Source organism: Ranitomeya imitator, chromosome 2, assembly GCF_032444005.1.
Source record: "Ranitomeya imitator isolate aRanImi1 chromosome 2, aRanImi1.pri, whole genome shotgun sequence".
NCBI lineage: Eukaryota > Metazoa > Chordata > Amphibia > Anura > Dendrobatidae > Ranitomeya > Ranitomeya imitator.
Window position 1 is genome coordinate 169316642 of NC_091283.1, and position 19021 is coordinate 169335662.

At 44.7% G+C, this 19021-nt stretch overlaps 1 protein-coding gene across 2 annotated transcripts in view; it reads left to right on the forward strand.

Annotated features, from left to right (window-relative positions):
* Positions 1 to 9785, forward strand: part of LOC138662375 (ficolin-1-B-like) — a 126197-nt gene extending 116412 nt beyond the window's left edge. For both annotated transcript variants that reach the window (XM_069747915.1, XM_069747916.1), the window contains one exon: positions 9147 to 9785. In XM_069747915.1, the coding sequence (XP_069604016.1) occupies positions 9147 to 9403 (257 nt within the window). In that variant the 3' untranslated portion in view covers positions 9404 to 9785. The remainder of the gene's footprint in view (positions 1 to 9146) is intronic.
* The last annotated feature ends 9236 nt before the right edge of the window (positions 9786 to 19021 follow it).

Sequence of the window (19021 nt, forward strand, 5' to 3'; positions counted from 1 at the left end):
TCCGATTGTCGTATCTTGACGGCCAGTGGCTCCACAGCCAAGGCAAACAAAAGGGGCAACAGTGGGCAACCCTGCCTCGTACCTCTGGCCAACTTTATAGGCTGAGAGAGTTCCCCATTCACTCTAATTCTAGCTGTTGGTAGTGAATATAACAGTTGAGTCCACGCCACAAATTGCGGACCAATACCCATACACTTCAACACCCGCCAGAGATATCCCCACTCCACACTGTCAAACGCCTTATGGGCATCCAAGGACGCAATAACCCTTCGGCCACAGTTGTCAGACTTCAGCTGCAGGTTCATATGCAGCCTCCGCAGATTAACCGCTGTAGACCTGTCAGGCATAAAACCAGACTGATCCGGATGTACAAGGTTAGCAATGACGCTGGACAAACGGGTAGCTAACACCTTGGCCAAGAGCTTGACATCGATGGTTAACAGAGAGATTGGCCGATATGACTCAGGCTTCCCCAGATCCTTATCCTCCTTCGGAATAACCACTATAGTGGCCTCCCTCATAGATGCTGGGAGATACCCTTGGCGTCCAGCCTCCTCCAGTACTAACTTTAATCTAGGAATCAGCACTTCCTCCAAACTTTTATAGATTTCAGCTGGTAACCCATCAACCCCAGGTGCCTTCCCATTGGCCATAGACTTCAGCGCCCGACTCAGTTCCTCCTCGGTGATAGGGGCATCTAGGCTCACCCTATCCTCCTCACTCAATTTCGGAAGACCCAGACTCTCAAGGAAAGTCTCCGTATCTCCGGCTGACTCATTGATCCTGGAGGAATATAAGTCCGCGTAGAAGTCCGCAAAGACCTTTATAATTTCAGGTGTTTCAGATACCCTGCTCCCCCCATCTGAAACCAACGAGTGCACATACGAGGTACCACGCTGAGCCGCGACTACCACCGATAGCATGTGACCCACTGTTTCTCCCTCCTGAAAATAAGTCACCCTCTGAAACTCCCGCTTCCTTTCAGCGTTTCCCAGCAGAATCTTTTCCATACGATTTTGCGCTGTTCTCAACCTTTTCTCTGCTTCGGAAGTCCCCAGCACTACCATCTCGTCCTCTGCGGCTTTCAGCTCCTCCATCGCCACCCTCTCCGCCTCCCTTGTCCTCCTCTTACACCTACTAATGTCTCTAAATAGTAACCCTCTCAGGTACGCTTTCATTGCATCCCAAACAGTTAGAGCATCTGTACTCCCATCATTTAAAGCAAAGAATTCCGTCACCTCCTTCCCTATACCGTCCAAGTCAATACTCTGTAACCAGTTAGGATGGATCTTCCATTCTCTCCCACTTGCGGTCCGTGTCCCCAACAACCTAACCTCCACCTCAATTGGACTGTGATCCGAAAGGGCCCTCGACAGATAACGCACCTCTCCCACCATTGTGTCCAACAGGCAGTTACCCAGCGCCATATCAATTCTGGATAGCGTAGCATGAGCCGGCGAGTAGCACGAGTACCCTCTCTCCCCAACATGTCTAACTCTCCATTGATCAATCATGCCTATTTCACGCACATAGGTACCAAATGTTGTAGTGTGCCCCTCCGACCTGTTCTGGGTGTTCTTATTTTTATCCCAAAAGTCGTCACAGATATTGTTCAAATCCCCAATAATTAAGAGTGGTAGTGGTTCCCATCGTTCCACCTTCTCCAACACCTCCCTGATCTTCTTACTTGAATATGGAGGTGGAATATACATTGCCGCAACACACAATCTCACTCCATACAATATACATTGTATCACCACATACTGACCCTCAGCATCCACGCATACTTTCACCTCTTCATACTGCACTCCCATCGGTACCAACACTGACACCCCTCTTGAGTACGTCGAAAAGGTAGAATGATACCCTTTCTGTATCCACCGTCTATTCAGTACATCCACTTTCTCCTGTATCAAGTGCGTCTCTAACAAGCATATCATAGAAGCCCGCTGATCCTTCGCATACTGCAAGCTCGCAGCTCTTCTTGACTTATCCGCCAGACCTCTCACATTCCAACTCAATATCTTAAAGCGGTCCCCTATTATGTGACTCATCATCTTTAATTATGTCGTTACTCCCGGTTCTGAGCTGTCTAACTTCCCTCCCCACCCTTACCCCACCCCCCCTCCCCCACACCCCCCAATACTATACATTCTGCCTCTTATCAAGAGTGGGGCACCATCACCCATTGCGAACACTCTTGTTAACGTAACCTTCTCCTTCCGCCTCCCGCTACAGTTTATAACAGAATTCGGCGCAAGTCTTAGAAAACAATATAATTCAACCTGTATTACATTACAACTACAAGAAACTAAATAAACTTTTAGTACGCTGCACACCCTTCCTCCCTCATACTTCTCCGCCGTATCAGCACTCCCAGTGCATTCCCTGAATAATACCCAGCTCCACCCTCCAACCTACACATTTCAATTATCAATGTACTGTCAGTCAAACTCTTTTTCTCCTTTTTGAAAGAATTAAAATACCTCCCGACTAACCCACCCCACATTTTCAATCTCCTTTCCCTTTAAGCTTTTTAGCGTTAAGATCTATCCACTGGGTAGCGTCCTCCGGCGTCTGGAAAAAATGAATCTTATCCAACGCTACCACTCTCAGTCGTGCCGGAAACATCATGGAGTACTGCACTCCCAGTTCTCTCAGCCGTCTCTTGATACCCGTGAACATCATCCGTTGTTTCTGTACCAGGGCGGAATAGTCAGGGTAAATAGCAATTCTTTGACCTCCAATTGTCAGATCTGTCATGTCTCTAGCCTTCCTCAGGATAATGTCTCTATCTCTGTAGTTTAGGATTTAGGATTTTGGCAAGCATGGTACGGGGATTTGCTCCAGGGACAGGTGGTTTCGGTGGGACCCTGTGGGCTCTTTCTACCGCAAATACTTTTGTCAGTGCTGCATCACCAAAAGTCTCAAGGAGCCAGCTTTCAATATACTCCGTGGGATTCCTCCCCTCAGTTTTTTCAGGGACACCCACTATACGAATGTTATTTCTTCTGGACCTATTCTCCAGATCCTCATTTTTTGCAGCCAGCTCCGATATTGCCTGAGTAAACTTCCTCTCCGCTTTCTGCAGCTGCACTATATGATCTTCTGCAGTGCTCACTCTTTCCTCCACAGCCCCCACACGTTTGTCAATCTTCTGCAGGGCTGCATTTATCTGGGCTGTATCCCCCTTGACCTCCTGTATCTGCTGGGTCAGGGATTGTTTGCATGATGATACCAGTGCAAAGACATCTCTAAGGGTGGGCTCTGCTCCTGGCTCCTTATCTTCAGATCCCCCTACTACCACCGCCATGTCACCATCCCTGCTCCCCTGTTGTACCTCCTGTTCCTCTGTGGGCTTTCCTCCTCTCCTTCTGTGTCTGTGTCTGCTCCGGCGTCCTCCTCTGCTTTTCCTGAGTTCCCTGCGGCCTCCACTCTAGCAAACTGCTGGAGCTTTGCCGCCGCCGCCATTCTCTTCTGGCATGCCGCGTTGTCCTTCTCCGCCTTCTCTCTGGCGTCGGTGCCATCTTGGCTGATCCCAGCCTCGCCGGCTCCTGCATCTCTTTGCCTCCTCCTGGTCATACTCATTGACCTCGGGGCCGCCTCTATACACCGCCGCACTCCCGGGACTCTCCTGCAGCCGGTAAGCGCCTTGAATCGCCGCTCAGCTGCGGCTTATAAGGATAATGTCAGCGTTAGCAGCGGGAGCGCTCTATCACCCGTCCGCTCACATGGACGTTCAGGCCACGCCCCCAGTACTCCTTGCCTTTGTTATCTGATTTGTTTGCTCGGATTAAGGGGGCTAGTTGGTTCACCAAGATTGATCTTCGTGGTGCGTATAATCTGGTGCGAATCAGGCGAGGCGATGAATGGAAAACTGCATTTAATACGCCCGAGGGTCATTTTGAGTATCTAGTGATGCCATTCGGACTTGCCAATGCTCCATCAGTGTTTCAGTCCTTTATGCATGACATCTTCCGAGAGTACCTGGATAAATTCCTGATTGTGTACTTGGATGACATTTTGATCTTCTCGGATGATTGGGAGTCTCATGTGAAACAGGTCAGAACGGTTTTTCAGGTCCTGCGTGCTAACTCTTTGTTTGTGAAGGGATCAAAGTGTCTCTTTGGTGCGCAGAAGGTTTCATTTTTGGGGTTCATCTTTTCCCCTTCTACTATCGAGATGGATCCTGTTAAAGTCCAAGCCATCCATGATTGGACTCAGCCGAAATCTCTGAAAAGTCTGCAAAAGTTCCTGGGCTTTGCTAATTTTTATCGTCGCTTCATCTGCAATTTTTCTAGTATTGCCAAACCATTGACCGATTTAACCAAGAAGGGTGCTGATTTGGTCAATTGGTCTTCTGCTGCTGTGGAAGCTTTTCAAGAGTTGAAGCGTCGTTTTTCTTCTGCCCCTGTGTTGTGTCAACCTGATGTTTCTCTTCCGTTCCAGGTCGAGGTTGATGCTTCTGAGATTGGAGCGGGGGCTGTTTTGTCGCAGAGAGGTTCTGATTGTTCAGTGATGAAACCGTGCGCTTTTTTTTCCAGGAAGTTTTCGCCTGCTGAGCGGAATTATGATGTGGGCAACCGAGAGTTGCTGGCCATGAAGTGGGCATTCGAGGAGTGGTGTCATTGGCTTGAAGGAGCTAAGCATCGCGTGGTGGTATTGACTGATCATAAGAACCTGACTTATCTCGAGTCTGCTAAGCGTTTGAATCCTAGACAGGCTCGTTGGTCGCTGTTTTTCGCCCGTTTTGACTTTGTGATTTCGTACCTTCCGGGCTCTAAAAATGTGAAGGCGGATGCTCTGTCTAGGAGTTTTGTGCCCGACTCTTCGGGTTTATCTGAGCCGGCGGGTATCCTCAAGGAAGGAGTAATTGTGTCTGCCATCTCCCCTGATTTGCGGCGGGTGCTGCAAAAATTTCAGGCTAATAAACCTGATCGTTGTCCAGCGGAGAAACTGTTTGTCCCGGATAGGTGGACAAATAAAGTGATCTCTGAGGTTCATTGTTCGGTGTTGGCTGGTCATCCTGGAATCTTTGGTACCAGAGAGTTAGTGGCTAGATCTTTTTGGTGGCCGTCTCTGTCGCGGGATGTGCGTTCTTTTGTGCAGTCCTGTGGGATTTGTGCTCGGGCTAAGCCCTGCTGTTCTCGTGCCAGTGGGTTGCTTTTGCCCTTGCCGGTCCTGAAGAGACCTTGGACACATATCTCTATGGATTTTATTTCAGATCTTCCCGTCTCTCAAAAGATGTCAGTCATTTGGATGGTCTGTGATCGCTTTTCTAAGATGGTCCATCTGGTACCCTTGTCCAAGTTGCCTTTCTCCTCTGATTTGGTGCCATTGTTCTTCCAGCATGTGGTTCGTTTGCATGGCATTCCAGAGAATATCATTTCTGACAGAGGTTCCCAGTTTGTTTCGAGGTTTTGGCGAGCCTTTTGTGGTAGGATGGGCATTTACTTGTCTTTTTCCTCGGCTTTTCATCCTCAGACTAATGGCCAGACCGAACGAACCAATCAGACCTTGGAAACCTATCTGAGATGCTTTGTTTCTGCCGATCAGGATGACTGGGTGTCCTTTTTGCCTTTGGCTGAGTTCGCCCTTAATAATCGGGCCAGCTCGGCTACCTTGGTTTCGCCATTTTTCTGCAATTCTGGGTTCCATCCTCGTTTCTCTTCAGGACAGGTTGAGTCTTCGGACTGTCCTGGTGTGGATACTGTGGTGGACAGGTTGCAGCAGATTTGGACTCATGTAGTGGACAATTTGACCTTGTCCCAGGAGAAGGCTCAACGTTTCGCTAATCGCAGACGCCGTGTGGGTCCCCGACTTCTTGTTGGGGATCTGGTTTGGTTATCTTCTCGTCATATTCCTATGAAGGTTTCCTCTCCGAAGTTTAAACCTCGTTTCATTGGTCCTTATAGGATTTCTGAGGTTATTAATCCTGTGTCTTTTCGTCTGACCCTCCCAGATTCTTTTTTCATACATAACGTCTTCCATAGGTCATTGTTGCGGAGATACGTGGCACCTATGGTTCCATCTGTTGACCCTCCTGCCCCGGTTTTGGTGGAGGGGGAATTGGAGTATATTGTGGAGAAGATTTTGGATTCTCGTGTTTCAAGACGGAAACTCCAGTATCTGGTTAAATGGAAGGGTTATGCTCAGGAGGATAATTCCTGGGTTTTTGCCTCTGATGTCCATGCTCCCGATCTTGTTCGTGCCTTTCATGTGGCTCATCCTGGTCGGCCTGGGGGCTCTGGTGAGGGTTCGGTGACCCCTCCTCAAGGGGGGGGTACTGTTGTGAATTCTGTGGCAGAGCTCCCTCCTGTGGTCACAAGTGGTACTTCGGCTGATTCTCTCTGGGAGCTTCCGTTTGTGGAGGAAACTGGTACTGCTGCTTCTGAGTTTCCTCCCTCAGGTGATCTGGTGAGGTCGTTAGGTGCTTCTCTACTTAACCTCACCTAATGCTTTGATTCATGCTTCCTGTCAATGTTCCAGTGTTGGACTTGTGTTTCTCTGGATCATTCCTGTGGCCTGCTCTGCATAGCTAAGTGCTTCTTTGCTATTTGTTGCTATTTTTTCTGTCCAGCTTGTCTATTTGTTTTGCTGGAAGCTCTGGGACGCAAAGGGTGTACCTCCGTGCCGTTAGTTCGGTACGGAGGGTCTTTTTGCCCCTTTGCGTGGTTTTCTTTAGGGTTTTGTGTAGACCGCAAAGTTATCTTTCCTATCCTCATTCTGTCTAGAATATCGGGCCTCACTTTGCTGAATCTATTTCATCCCTACGTTTGTCTTTTCATCTTACTCACAGTCATTATATGTGGGGTTCTGCCTTTTCCTTTGGGGTATTTCTCTGAGGCAAGGTAGGCTTATTTTTTCTATCTTCAGGCTAGTTAGTTTCTCAGGCTGTGCCGAGTTGCATAGGTAGCGTTAGGCGCAATCCACGGCTGCCTCTAGTTGTGTTTGGAGAGGATCAGGGATTGCGGTCTGCAGAGTTCCCACGTCTCAGAGCTCGTTCTATTATTTTGGGTTATTGTCAGATCACTGTATGTGCTCTGACCTCCATGTCCATTGTGATACTGAATTGCCTTTCATAACACACATGGCTCTGGGCCACCATTATAAGGTGGTGGCCGCTCACAGGATATATTTTTGTAATACACATAATTCAAAACTCTGCCCTTTTTATTCCTTTCCTCTTCTACCCAATTTTCTCTATACAGACTTTCAGAGACTCTCTCCCATGCCCTAGCAGTAGACAAAAATCCATTATCTTCTAGGATACCCTTTCTTTCAAGACAATCTTCCACTCCAGGGGCTGTAACCTCCCCCCTTCTGGCATTCCACACAACTTCATAAGCTTTTTACATTGTTTAACATGACTTTTCCCTTCACGAGTCGCTACTAATGTGCACGAGTCTATCTTGCCATCTTAATTTGGCTTAGTGCCAATACGGCAGAACTGCATTAATTTCTCCATCTTTCTATAGATATCTATATCTCTATCAAGATAACAAACACCAAACAAACAATAAGACGGGGGAGATGACTCAACCCTGAGATTCTAAAGGGAACTGAGTCTGCAGTACTCAGTTCCTATTCCTTCTTGTCACGTGGTCCCTGTCTGACTTCCGTGTTCCGTACTTTACAAACCAATTATTCCCTACTTAGTCAAATTGCTCCCTAACTTACCAGTCCCCGTGCAGAGTCAACTCACTCGATGCCACGGGGCAAAAAAAACTGCTCCCTAACTTACCAGTCCCCGTGCAGAGTCAACTCACTCGATGCCACAGGGCAAAAAAACTATAAATTTATTTATTTGGCTCGAACTGAGTCATCTCACTCCAAGTTTTAATGAGCCGCTACACAATTTATTAGGCGCCGAACTGAGTCATCTCACTCCAAGTTTTACCGGGCCCCCCTAGGCTGAGTCAATCACTCAAGGTCCTAGTCTCTCTTATACAGAACTGAAAATCTTATCACAGGCGACAACCATGTACTGTACCACAGACAAAAATATTTTTATTTTTTTTCTTACACTTGCTTGTTTTTCTTTTCTAAAAACTTGTTTTTCCTGTTCTAACACTTGCTTTTCCTTCTCTAAAAAAAAACTTGCTTTTCCTGTTTTAACTACCAGTCATCTCCCCTCCTCACAACACATAACAGGCAGTAGGCAACTAAAACATGTGACGGTTCTTGCAATTAAATGACCAGCAGCGGAGAGACCCTTCTGCCGTCTTACAGATACCACGAAGACCGGACACGGTCAGGCAATCTGCACAGGATACCCCGAAGGACACAGGTAAAGACTACAGATTATAAAAATCAGCAGACTTACCGTGTTCTGATAAGGAGGTGATCAGTCTCCACGTTCGGGGTATTCAGCGCGTTCTGCCGTTCCAGTCGCCGGTCCTCAGGGTTCAGGGCTCTTCCTCTGCTGGCCCCAGGTTGGGCAGCCAAATTGTTAGGTTGAACAATTTAATAAAATGTTCACTTCACTTAAGTTGCCTACTCCTGGCCTAATGGATATTGATCAGGTGCGCACCAAAGAAATAAACATATAACAACACACAGTCATATGTAAACTCTCCATGATCAATCTATGGCCCAGCTGCAAGGGAAAGGAGACTTTATTCAGTCAGAACACATGGTTATATATCCCCTGTAAGGGGGCTCGGTTAGCTCTAAAATGGGAGTGATCGGATGCATTCCATTGGTAAGTGGGTTGGGCAATGAGCAAGTCCATGGGAGGATCCATGAGGTCATCAGGGTGGGTTGGTCCATGAGGTCATCAAGGTGGGCGTCACTGTGGGTGGATCCATGAGGTCACCAGGGTGGGCGTCATCTTGGATACCAGCCAGGCAGCCACATGGCTCTCTGATACAGGAAATGGCAGCCATCTTTAGTGTCTTACTTTCATCTAAAAAAACTTATGTAAGATCAAACAATACACGTTATGGGTAGCTTCTCTCAATCTCTTATGTCTTGGGGTTAATTAAGTATTTGATCTTATGGCTCTCCTCAACAAGTCAAACAAGTTCGACCAGGTTTTGGGGATTGAAGAAAAAAAAAGAACATCAAAATTTTAAAAATAATGAAGCTTTGGTATTGATCTATCATTTTTATTTGTGTTTTTGCTTTCCTGGCTCATTTTCTAGGAGACTCACTAAGTCAACACAAGGATAAAGCCTTCACCACCAGAGATAAGGAAAAGAGGGAAGAGGGACTGGCACTATGCACTGAATTCTTCAAAGGAGCCTGGTGGTTTTATAACTGCTATCACAGTCACCTGAATGGGAGATATCTGAAGGGTGAAAATGTAAACCCCTTGAGAGGGGTTGTCTGGATCAATTACAAAGGAAACACGTATTCCCTAAAGTCCTCAGAAATGAAGTTTCGACCTACTAAAAGATAGATAATAGTCTGGGAAATCTGACCAGTATTCTGTTTGCCTCTGAATTAGTCAGAATAAGGTTATACGTATCTGACAGAAGTATTGTATATAAGAACACATTGGTATCATGGCCCCTGACACTGCTATTGGGCTCCATGTGGGGGGCAGCTTAAGCCATCCTCATCCTCCATCATACTTAGTGTGCTCCTCACTTATCTCCTAAAACCTAACAACAAAGGGGGCAATGAAGTGCCAGTCCTCTACTCTCCAAACATTGGGGGCTTTGTGAAACCATTTTGCTGTGTGTCTTTTTCATCTATGTCCTTTAGTCAGTGAAGATGACAACTACACTACATGCTGAATGTGAGCAGATGAATGAAAATAAATGTCATGATTTACAATGAATATTTTCTTTTTTTTTCTTTTCTACCATCCCAGAATAACGAGAATAAATTGAATTATGCATAATGATAAGAATTTTAGCAAGCTAGCTGTATAACAATGAACACTATGGTATAAAACAAGGTGAAGTGCAACACTAATATAGACAGAGTACCAAAGCCACAAAGTGATAGATTCCGTTTCTATTCTGATTCCATAACTAGGCCGTGAGTAGGGCATTTGAGACACCGTTGCTATGGCTGTCTCTATGTACCATTACTTACACGAAGAGATTTCACCAGATAGCTTGACTCAACTGCAAAGGCACATATGAAGAATCCAGAAAAAGGCTTATCAGCAAGCTGAATTCTTGTAGTTATACAGTAGCAGTAATGGCTGAAATAAGTAAAAAAGATTATTTTGAAAGAGAGCTGCAAGACATGAGGTTCTTAAGATGGCTGCCATACAGAGAATGAGCAAAAGAAGGGAATGGTTACTGACGTCAGAGCTAGAGAGGCAGACAGGGAAAGAGGGAGGACGAACTTCTAAAATTATAAAAGGCAAACCTTATTTCATAGCAACGCAACAGCAACAATACAATACTGTAAGATTCTCAGGTCGTGGGACATGACAGTTTCCAAATTAAATACAATTCATTATACCGGTTCATTAAGATATTACATGTATTAACGTGGGTCAAGGAAGGCCTTCCGTACCTGTGCCATGGGTGAAACTATATGGGATAAACAATACCTAAAAGCTCAGTCTCACAGGCTACCAACTTAACTGAGGATACACTAAAAAATGCCTGGGCTAGCACCACTCATCCACTATTGGTGATAAGTCCTAGCACCACATACATTGTACTTACTGTTATCAATTGAACATTAGCAGTCTACAAGTAACATGGACAAGACACAACCCATACTCTAGATATTTAAGGTTTTTTAGGACAGCAAAGCAAAACTCTTAAAGTGGTGGTCCAAAACTAATACTAATTTTCATCCTAAATGTTTCTCTATTCATTTTGATTATATACCGTATATACTTGAGTATAAGCTGACCCGAGTATAAGCCGACCCCCCTAATTTTGCCACAAAAAAACTGGGAAAACTTACTGCCTCGAGTATAAGCCTAGGGTGGAAAATGCAGCAGCTACCGGTAAATTTAAAAAATAAAAATAGATACCAATAAAAGTAAAATTGATTGAGACATCAGTAGGTTGTGTTTTTGAATATCCATATTGAATCAGGAGCCACATATAATGCTCCATACAGTTCATGATGGGCCCCATATAATGCTCCATATTAAAAAATGCCTCATGTAATGCTGCATAAAAGCTTAATGATGGCCCCATAAGATGCTCCATAGAGTATTATGCCCCATATAATGCTGCACAAAGGTTGATGGCCCCATAAGATGCCCCATAGAATATTATGCCCCATATAGTGCTGCACAAAGATTGATGGCCCCATAAGATGCTTCATAGAATATTATGCCCCATATAATGCTGCACAAAGGTTGATGGCACCATAGGATGCTCCACTGATTATGCCCCATATAATGCACAAATGTTGATGGCCCCATAAGATGCTCCATAGATTATGCCTCATATAATGCTGAACAAAGGTTGATGGCCCCATAAGGTGCTCCATAGAATATTATGCCTCATATAATGCTGCACAAAGGTTGATGGCCCCATAAGATGCTCTATAGCAGGGGTGTCAAACTGCATTCCTCGAGGGCTGCAAACACGTCATGTTTTCAGGATTTCCTTGTACTGCACAGGTGATAATTTAATAACCTGTTGTGAATTCTGCTCTTGGGTTCCCTCCAGTGGTTGTAGGTGGGAATGCAGTTGTCTCTGAGTCACAGACCTGGCCAGGTGTATCGGATGATTACAATTCTGACTGGGATGTTTAAGTGGGCAGGATCCTTTAGCCCTTGCCAGTAGTCAATGTTCCTTGTGAAGTGTTGGATCACTTTCTGGCTTCTCCTGCTCGCTGCTAATTTCAGCAAAGATAAGTGTTTTGTTTTTGTTTCTGTGGCACACTGCCGGTGTGCTTGTTTCAGTTTTATTCCTACTCTGATTGTAGGATTCACTGGAGTTGCAGATTTACGCTCCTACATCTTTTAGTAAGATGTGGGAAGTTTTTGTATATTCTGCTGTGGATGTTTTGAAGGGTTTTATACTGACCGCACAGAACTCTGTCCTATCCTGTCCTATCTAGCTAGAGTGGCCTCCTGTGCTAATCCTGTTTTTCTGCCTGTGTATGTTTTTTCCTCTCCGACTCACCGCCAATATTTGTGGGGGGCTGTCTATACTTTGGGGATTTTCTCTGAGGCAAGATAGTATTCCTATTTCCATCTTTAGGGGTATTTAGTTCTCCGGCTGTGACGAGGTGTCTAGGTGTGTTAGGTACACTCCACAGCTACTTCTAGTTGCGATGTTAAGTTCAGGATTGCGGTCAGTACAGTGGCCACTTTCTCCAGTGAAAGTTCTCATGCAGCTCCTAGGTCACCGGATCATAACAATAACCTACATAAATAATGAGTTGGTGATTAAATTATCACCTGTGCAGTACAAGGAAATCCTGAAAACATGACCTGTTTGCAGCCCTTGAGGAATGCAGTTTGACACCCCTGCTCTATAGCATATTATGCCCCATATGCTGCTGATGATGCTGCAATAAAAAAAAATGATATAATCACCTGTCTCCGTTCCACCACCACATGCCGCTATGTCTTCCGGCTCTCTGCAGTGACTGTTCAGGCAGAGGGCACGCAAGAACCCCACATCATCGCGCTCTCTGACCTGAACGTCACAGCCAGAGGATGCGGAAAATGGAGCCCGGCGGTGGAACGGGGGTAGGTGAATATTGCATGGCTCACCCTCCCGGCGTGGTCCCTGCTTCTCTGATGCGATGGTCTCTGACACCGGCAGCTTCTTCCTGTGTTCAGTGGTCACATGGTACCGCTCATTAAAGTAATGAATATGCATCCATATTCATTACTTTAATGAGCGGTACCACGTGACTACTGAACACAGGAACAAGCTGCTGGCGTCAGAGACAATCTGAGAAGCAGGGACCGCACCGGGAGCAGGTGAGTATGATGTGACAGTCACCACTCCCCCTCCCCCACGACCCCCTGGGACAATGACTTGAGTATACGCCGAGAGGGGCACTTTTAGCCTAAAAAAATGGGCTGATAATCTCAGCTTATGCTCGAGTATATACGGTAATAGTTTTTGTAATATTGTTTAATTTAAAAGTCCCTTCCCTCTCTAATCTAACAGCTTCATTTTATTTTTATTTTTTTACCTATTTCCATTTTGTTGACGCCTTGTTTGAGAAACCCCAGTGCATGCTGGAATACTCAAACAGAACATTATTGTCACATGGGCACTGTTCAGTCACCTGCTGCTCCAAAATGACTACCACGAACAGGTTTGGTGCAAGCTATTCCATTTTTTCGGAGCCCAGAGGGTTGCCTGTCACAAGTCTGTCACATCCTCCTGGGAGATCTGGGGGTAGAAGATCACTAGTTATTGTGAATCGCAGATCTTCCATTTAGCTAGTTTTGTGTCCAATATTAAATGGATTTTGTTTGCTTTTGTTCTGAAGAGGTTAACCCTTTCTATGCTGGTAAAAAACTTGCAGCTCCGTTTTCAGCTGCTTCTGATCTGGTCATTACCTCTCCCTATAAAACCTGGCCAGACCTTCTCTGTCTTGCCAGTTTCCTCGCTTCTTGGAAATGCTATGCGTAATAGGAGTTTTTTGTTGCTACTGGAGATTCACCTTCCTGTGCTGTGTTCTAAAGCTAAGTGTTTGAAGTAGAATAATTGTAGAAGCGATCTGTGGTTTGCTGCAGTACATATGTGTTTATATCCTGGTCCCTGTTCCCATTTAGTTTATTCCTCCCTGTCCCTATCATCCTTCCATGTTATTGGTTAGTGCTTTTGTATAATAGAGGGTCTCTGTTTTCCCTGTTTTGTCTTTGCCTTGTTTACATTTCTGTCCCATGCCTCATGGAGTGGAGAATAGGACAGACCGGGGATTAACAGAAACATAGTAATGTCGGAGACTCTCTACCTTCAAGAGTACCCCCGGGACAGGGATAGTTAGGGGCCTAGTTTCAGGGACAGTTTGAAGCCTCCCTTCCATATTGAATACTGACACAGAGTGACATTGCCCTGGTCTTCAACCCTTTCACCCCTTTAAGGATCTGCACTTACACATGGGTCCCTGGGCAAGATCTACAGAGTCAGCTGCTGTTTCATGGTGCAAGCTGGCAAGAAGGGTTGTCAAGCAAGGTCAAAGTCAAGAGGTCATGTCAGAGACAAAATCATAAAGCAAGCAGGTAGTCATAAGGCAAGAGGAGGTAAAAGAACAGGAATAATCAGAACAACAAACAGGATCAGAGCACAGTATTATTCACCAGAACCGTAATTCTATTAACTGGCAGAAAAGTCACAGTTTCAGAGGTTTAAATAGCTGACTGCCCCTCCCAAAGCTTTCAGGAAGGAGTAATAAAAAACATAGATCACGAATCTGCACAGATGTTACAGTCATCAGGGGCCAGACGCTGTGGTCACTATGACAGCCTCTGTCCCCACTCTGAAATTAGCTCCTTTCTAACTGTGCAATATTCTTCTCAATGCACAGTGACAGTGCACTCCCTTGATGGCTCAAATCAGAAGTGATGGACCAGCAACCCAGCAACAGAACAGAACGTACTGTTAGTGCACATTGTAAAGAGATAACCCGGTGTTTAGAGACCAGTACCGCCCCTGAAATAAACATCACTTGCGGGTGTGGGACTGCTTTTCCTGCACACCGGGTTATCTCCTTATAATGCACACTGATAGTTTTCTCTCTTGCCGGCTCATTACTTCTAATTAGAGCCAGCGAGGGAGAGCACTGTCACTGTGCAATGAGATGAATAATGCACAGTAAGGCCGGCCTCACACTCAGCGTATAAAAATTATTTACGGCCGTAATACGCAGAAAAGTCCCCAAAATAGTGATCCGTATGTCATCCGTAGGCAGGTTGTGTCAGCGTATTTTGCGCACGGCATCCTCCGTATGTAATCCGTATGGCATCCGTACTGCGAGATTTTCTCGCAGGCTTGCAAAACCGAAATACGGACATACAATGGATCCATGGGCTCAAATAATCGTAAAAAATATATACTGTCTAAATATATATATATATATATATATACGTATCTATATATATAATTGCCTAAGGGTTTTTCCGTCTGTCTGTCTGTCTGTCTTTCTGTCTGTCTGATTGTCTTTCTGTCTGTCTGTCTGTCTGTCCTGGAAATCCCACGTCTCTGATTGGTCGAGGCCGCCAGGCCTCGACCAATCAGAGACCGGCACAGCATCGACGTAGAAATCCCGCGTCTCTGATTGGTCGAGGCCGCCAGGCCTCGACCAATCAGCGACGGGTACAGCGACGATGATGTCATAATGGTAGCCATGGCGACGATGATGTCATAAAGGTTGCCTCGACCAATCAGCGACGGGCACAGTCTGCCGCGAATTCTGGAATCATCATTGTGACATGTATATTCTAGAATACCCGATGCGTTAGAATCGGGCCACAATCTAGTATATATATATGTATATATATATACAGTGGGGCAAAAAAGTATTTGGTCAGTCAGCAATAGTGCAAGTTCCACCACTTAAAAAGATGAGAGGCGTCTGTAATTTACATCATAGGTAGACCTCAACTATGGGAGACAAACTGAGAAAAAAAAAAATCCAGAAAATCACATTGTCTGTTTTTTTATCATTTTTTTTGCATATTATGGTGGAAAATAAGTATTTGGTCAGAAACAAACAATCAAGATTTCTGGCTCTCACAGACCTGTAACTTCTTCTTTAAGAGTCTCCTCTTTCCTCCACTCATTACCTGTAGTAATGGCACCTGTTTAAACTTGTTATCAGTATAAAAAGACACCTGTGCACACCCTCAAACAGTCTGACTCCAAACTCCACTATGGTGAAGACCAAAGAGCTGTCAAAGGACACCAGAAACAAAATTGTAGCCCTGCACCAGGCTGGGAAGACTGAATCTGCAATAGCCAACCAGCTTGGAGTGAAGAAATCAACAGTGGGAGCAATAATTAGAAAATGGAAGACATACAAGACCACTGATAATCTCCCTCGATCTGGGGCTCCACGCAAAATCCCACCCCGTGGGGTCAGAATGATCACAAGAATGGTGAGCAAAAATCCCAGAACCACGCGGGGGGACCTAGTGAATGAACTGCAGAGAGCTGGGACCAATGTAACAAGGCCTACCATAAGTAACACACTACGCCACCATGGACTCAGATCCTGCAGTGCCAGACGTGTCCCACTGCTTAAGCCAGTACATGTCCGGGCCCGTCTGAAGTTTGCTAGAGAGCATTTGGATGGTCCAGAGGAGTTTTGGGAGAATGTCCTATGGTCTGATGAAACCAAACTGGAACTGTTTGGTAGAAACACAACTTGTCGTGTTTGGAGGAAAAAGAATACTGAGTTGCATCCATCAAACACCATACCTACTGTAAAGCATGGTGGTGGAAACATCATGCATTGGGGCTGTTTCTCTGCAAAGGGGCCAGGACGACTGATCCAGGTACATGAAAGAATGAATGGGGCCATGTATCGTGAGATTTTGAGTGCAAACCTCCTTCCATCAGCAAGGGCATTGAAGATGAAACGTGGATGGGTCTTTCAACATGACAATGATCCAAAGCACACCGCCAGGGCAACGAAGGAGAGGCTTCGTAAGAAGCATATCAAGGTCCTGGAGTGGCCTAGCCAGTCTCCAGATCTCAACCCTATAGAAAACCTTTGGAGGGAGTTGAAAGTCCGTGTTGCCAAGCAAAAAGCCAAAACATCACTGCTCTAGAGGAGATCTGCATGGAGGAATGGGCCAACATACCAACAACAGTGTGTGGCAACCTTGTGAAGACTTACAGAAAACGTTTGACCTCTGTCATTGCCAACAAAGGATATATTACAAAGTATTGAGATGAAATTTTGTTTCTGACCAAATACTTATTTTCCACCATAATATGCAAATAAAATGATAAAAAAACAGACAATGTGATTTTCTGGATTTTTTTTTCTCAGTTTGTCTCCCATAGTTGAGGTCTACCTATGATGTAAATTACAGACGCCTCTCATCTTTTTAAGTGGTGGAACTTGCACTATTGCTGACTGACTAAATACTTTTTTGCCCCACTGTATATGTCAGTGAGACACATATATATATATATATATATATATATATATATATTAATATATCATACAGCGCTAGATAGCTTAAAAGCCGGTAATTCAATTGCCGGTTTTTCCTATCTCCTTCTCAAACCCGACATGATATGAGACATGGTTTACATACAGTAAACCATCTCATATCCCTTTTTTTTTTTTGCATATTCCACACTGCTAATGTTAGTAGTGTGTATGTGCAAAATTTGGGCGCTCTATTAAATTAAAGGGTTAACTCTCGGAAAAAAATTGGCGTAGGCTCCCGCGCAATTTTCTCCGCCAGAATGGTAAAGCCAGTGACTGAGGGCAGATATTAATAGCCTGGAGAGGGTCCAGGGTTATTGCCCCCCCCTGGCTAAAAACATCTGCCCCCAGCCACCCCAGAAAAGGCACATCTGGAAGATGCGCCTATTCTGGCACTTGGCCACTCTCTTCCCATTCCCCTGTAGGGGTGGGATATGGGCTAATGAAGGGTTAATGTCACCTTGCTATTGTAATGTGACATTAAACCAGATTAATAATGGAGAGGCGTCAATTATGACACCTATCCATTATTAATCCAATAGTACGAAATGGTTAAAAAAACACACATTATTGCAAAGTCTTTTAATGAAATAAATACACAGGTTGTTGTAATATTTTCTTATACTGGTAATGCACCTGAAGACCCTTGTCACCTGGAACAAATGTAAACAAAACAAACAACAATATTCCATACCTTCCGACGATCCGTCTCGTCCCACGCTGTAAATCCATCTGAAAGGGTTAACTAATTTTACAAGCAGAAGCCTGCTAAATGCAGCCGCCCCTGCCTGTAAAAACCCGCAAATGAATGGAATGTAGGTGAATGACCTGTAGTTACCTTGAGTCGCGGTGATGCGCCCTCTGCTGGATGTCCTCATATGAACTCGAGCGTGGGAAAATATTCAGAAAAGTTCCCAGGCCAATTTTTACAATTCTGACCACTGTCATTTTATGAGGTTATAACTCTGGAACGCTTCAACGGATCCTGCTGACTCTGAGAATGTTTTTTCGTGACATATTGTACTTTATGTTAGTCGTAACATTTCTGCGATATTACTTGCATTTATTTATGAAATATGGTGAAAATTTTTAAAATGTTACCATTTTCAAACTACATTTTTATGCCCTTAAATCATAGAGATATTTCATACAAGATAGTTAATAAATAACATTACCCACATGTCTACTTTATATCAGCACAATTTTGGAAACAAATTTTTTTTTGTTAAGTTATAAGGGTTAAAATTTGACCAGCGATTTCTCATTTTTACAACAAAATTTACAAAACCATTTTTAGTGACCATCTCACATTTAAAGTCACTTTGAGGGGTGTACATGACAGAAAATACCCAAAAGTGACACCATCCTAAAAACTATACCCCTCAAGGTGCTCAAAACCACATTCAAGAAGTTTATTAACTCTTTACGTGCTTCACAGGAACTGAAGCAATGTGGAAGGAAAAAATTAACATTTAACTTTTTTTTACAAACATTTAACTTCAGAACTAATTTTCTTTTTATTTTCACAAGTGTTAAAAGAGAAAATGAACCACAAAATTTGTTGTTCAATTTCTCCTGAAAACGCTAATACCCCATATGTGGGGGTAAACCACTGTTTGGGCGCACGGCAGAGCTTGAAAGAGAATGAGTGTCGTTTGACTTTTTCAATGCAGAATTGGCTGGAATTGAGATTGGACGCAATGTTGTATTTGGAGACCCCCTGATGTGCCTAAACAGTGGAAACCCCCACAAGTGCCATCCTGGATGAGCTGCACTACCTGAGCCACTTGTGTGGGTTGTAGAGTCCGTCTCATGCAACCACGAGTGTGAAAGCACAACCAACATTCAAAAGTGACCAAAACATCAGCCAGAAAGCATTGGTACTGAGATGTGGTCTGTGGTCCCCACCTGCAGAACCACTCCTTATTGAGGGTGTCTTGATAATTGCCAATAATTT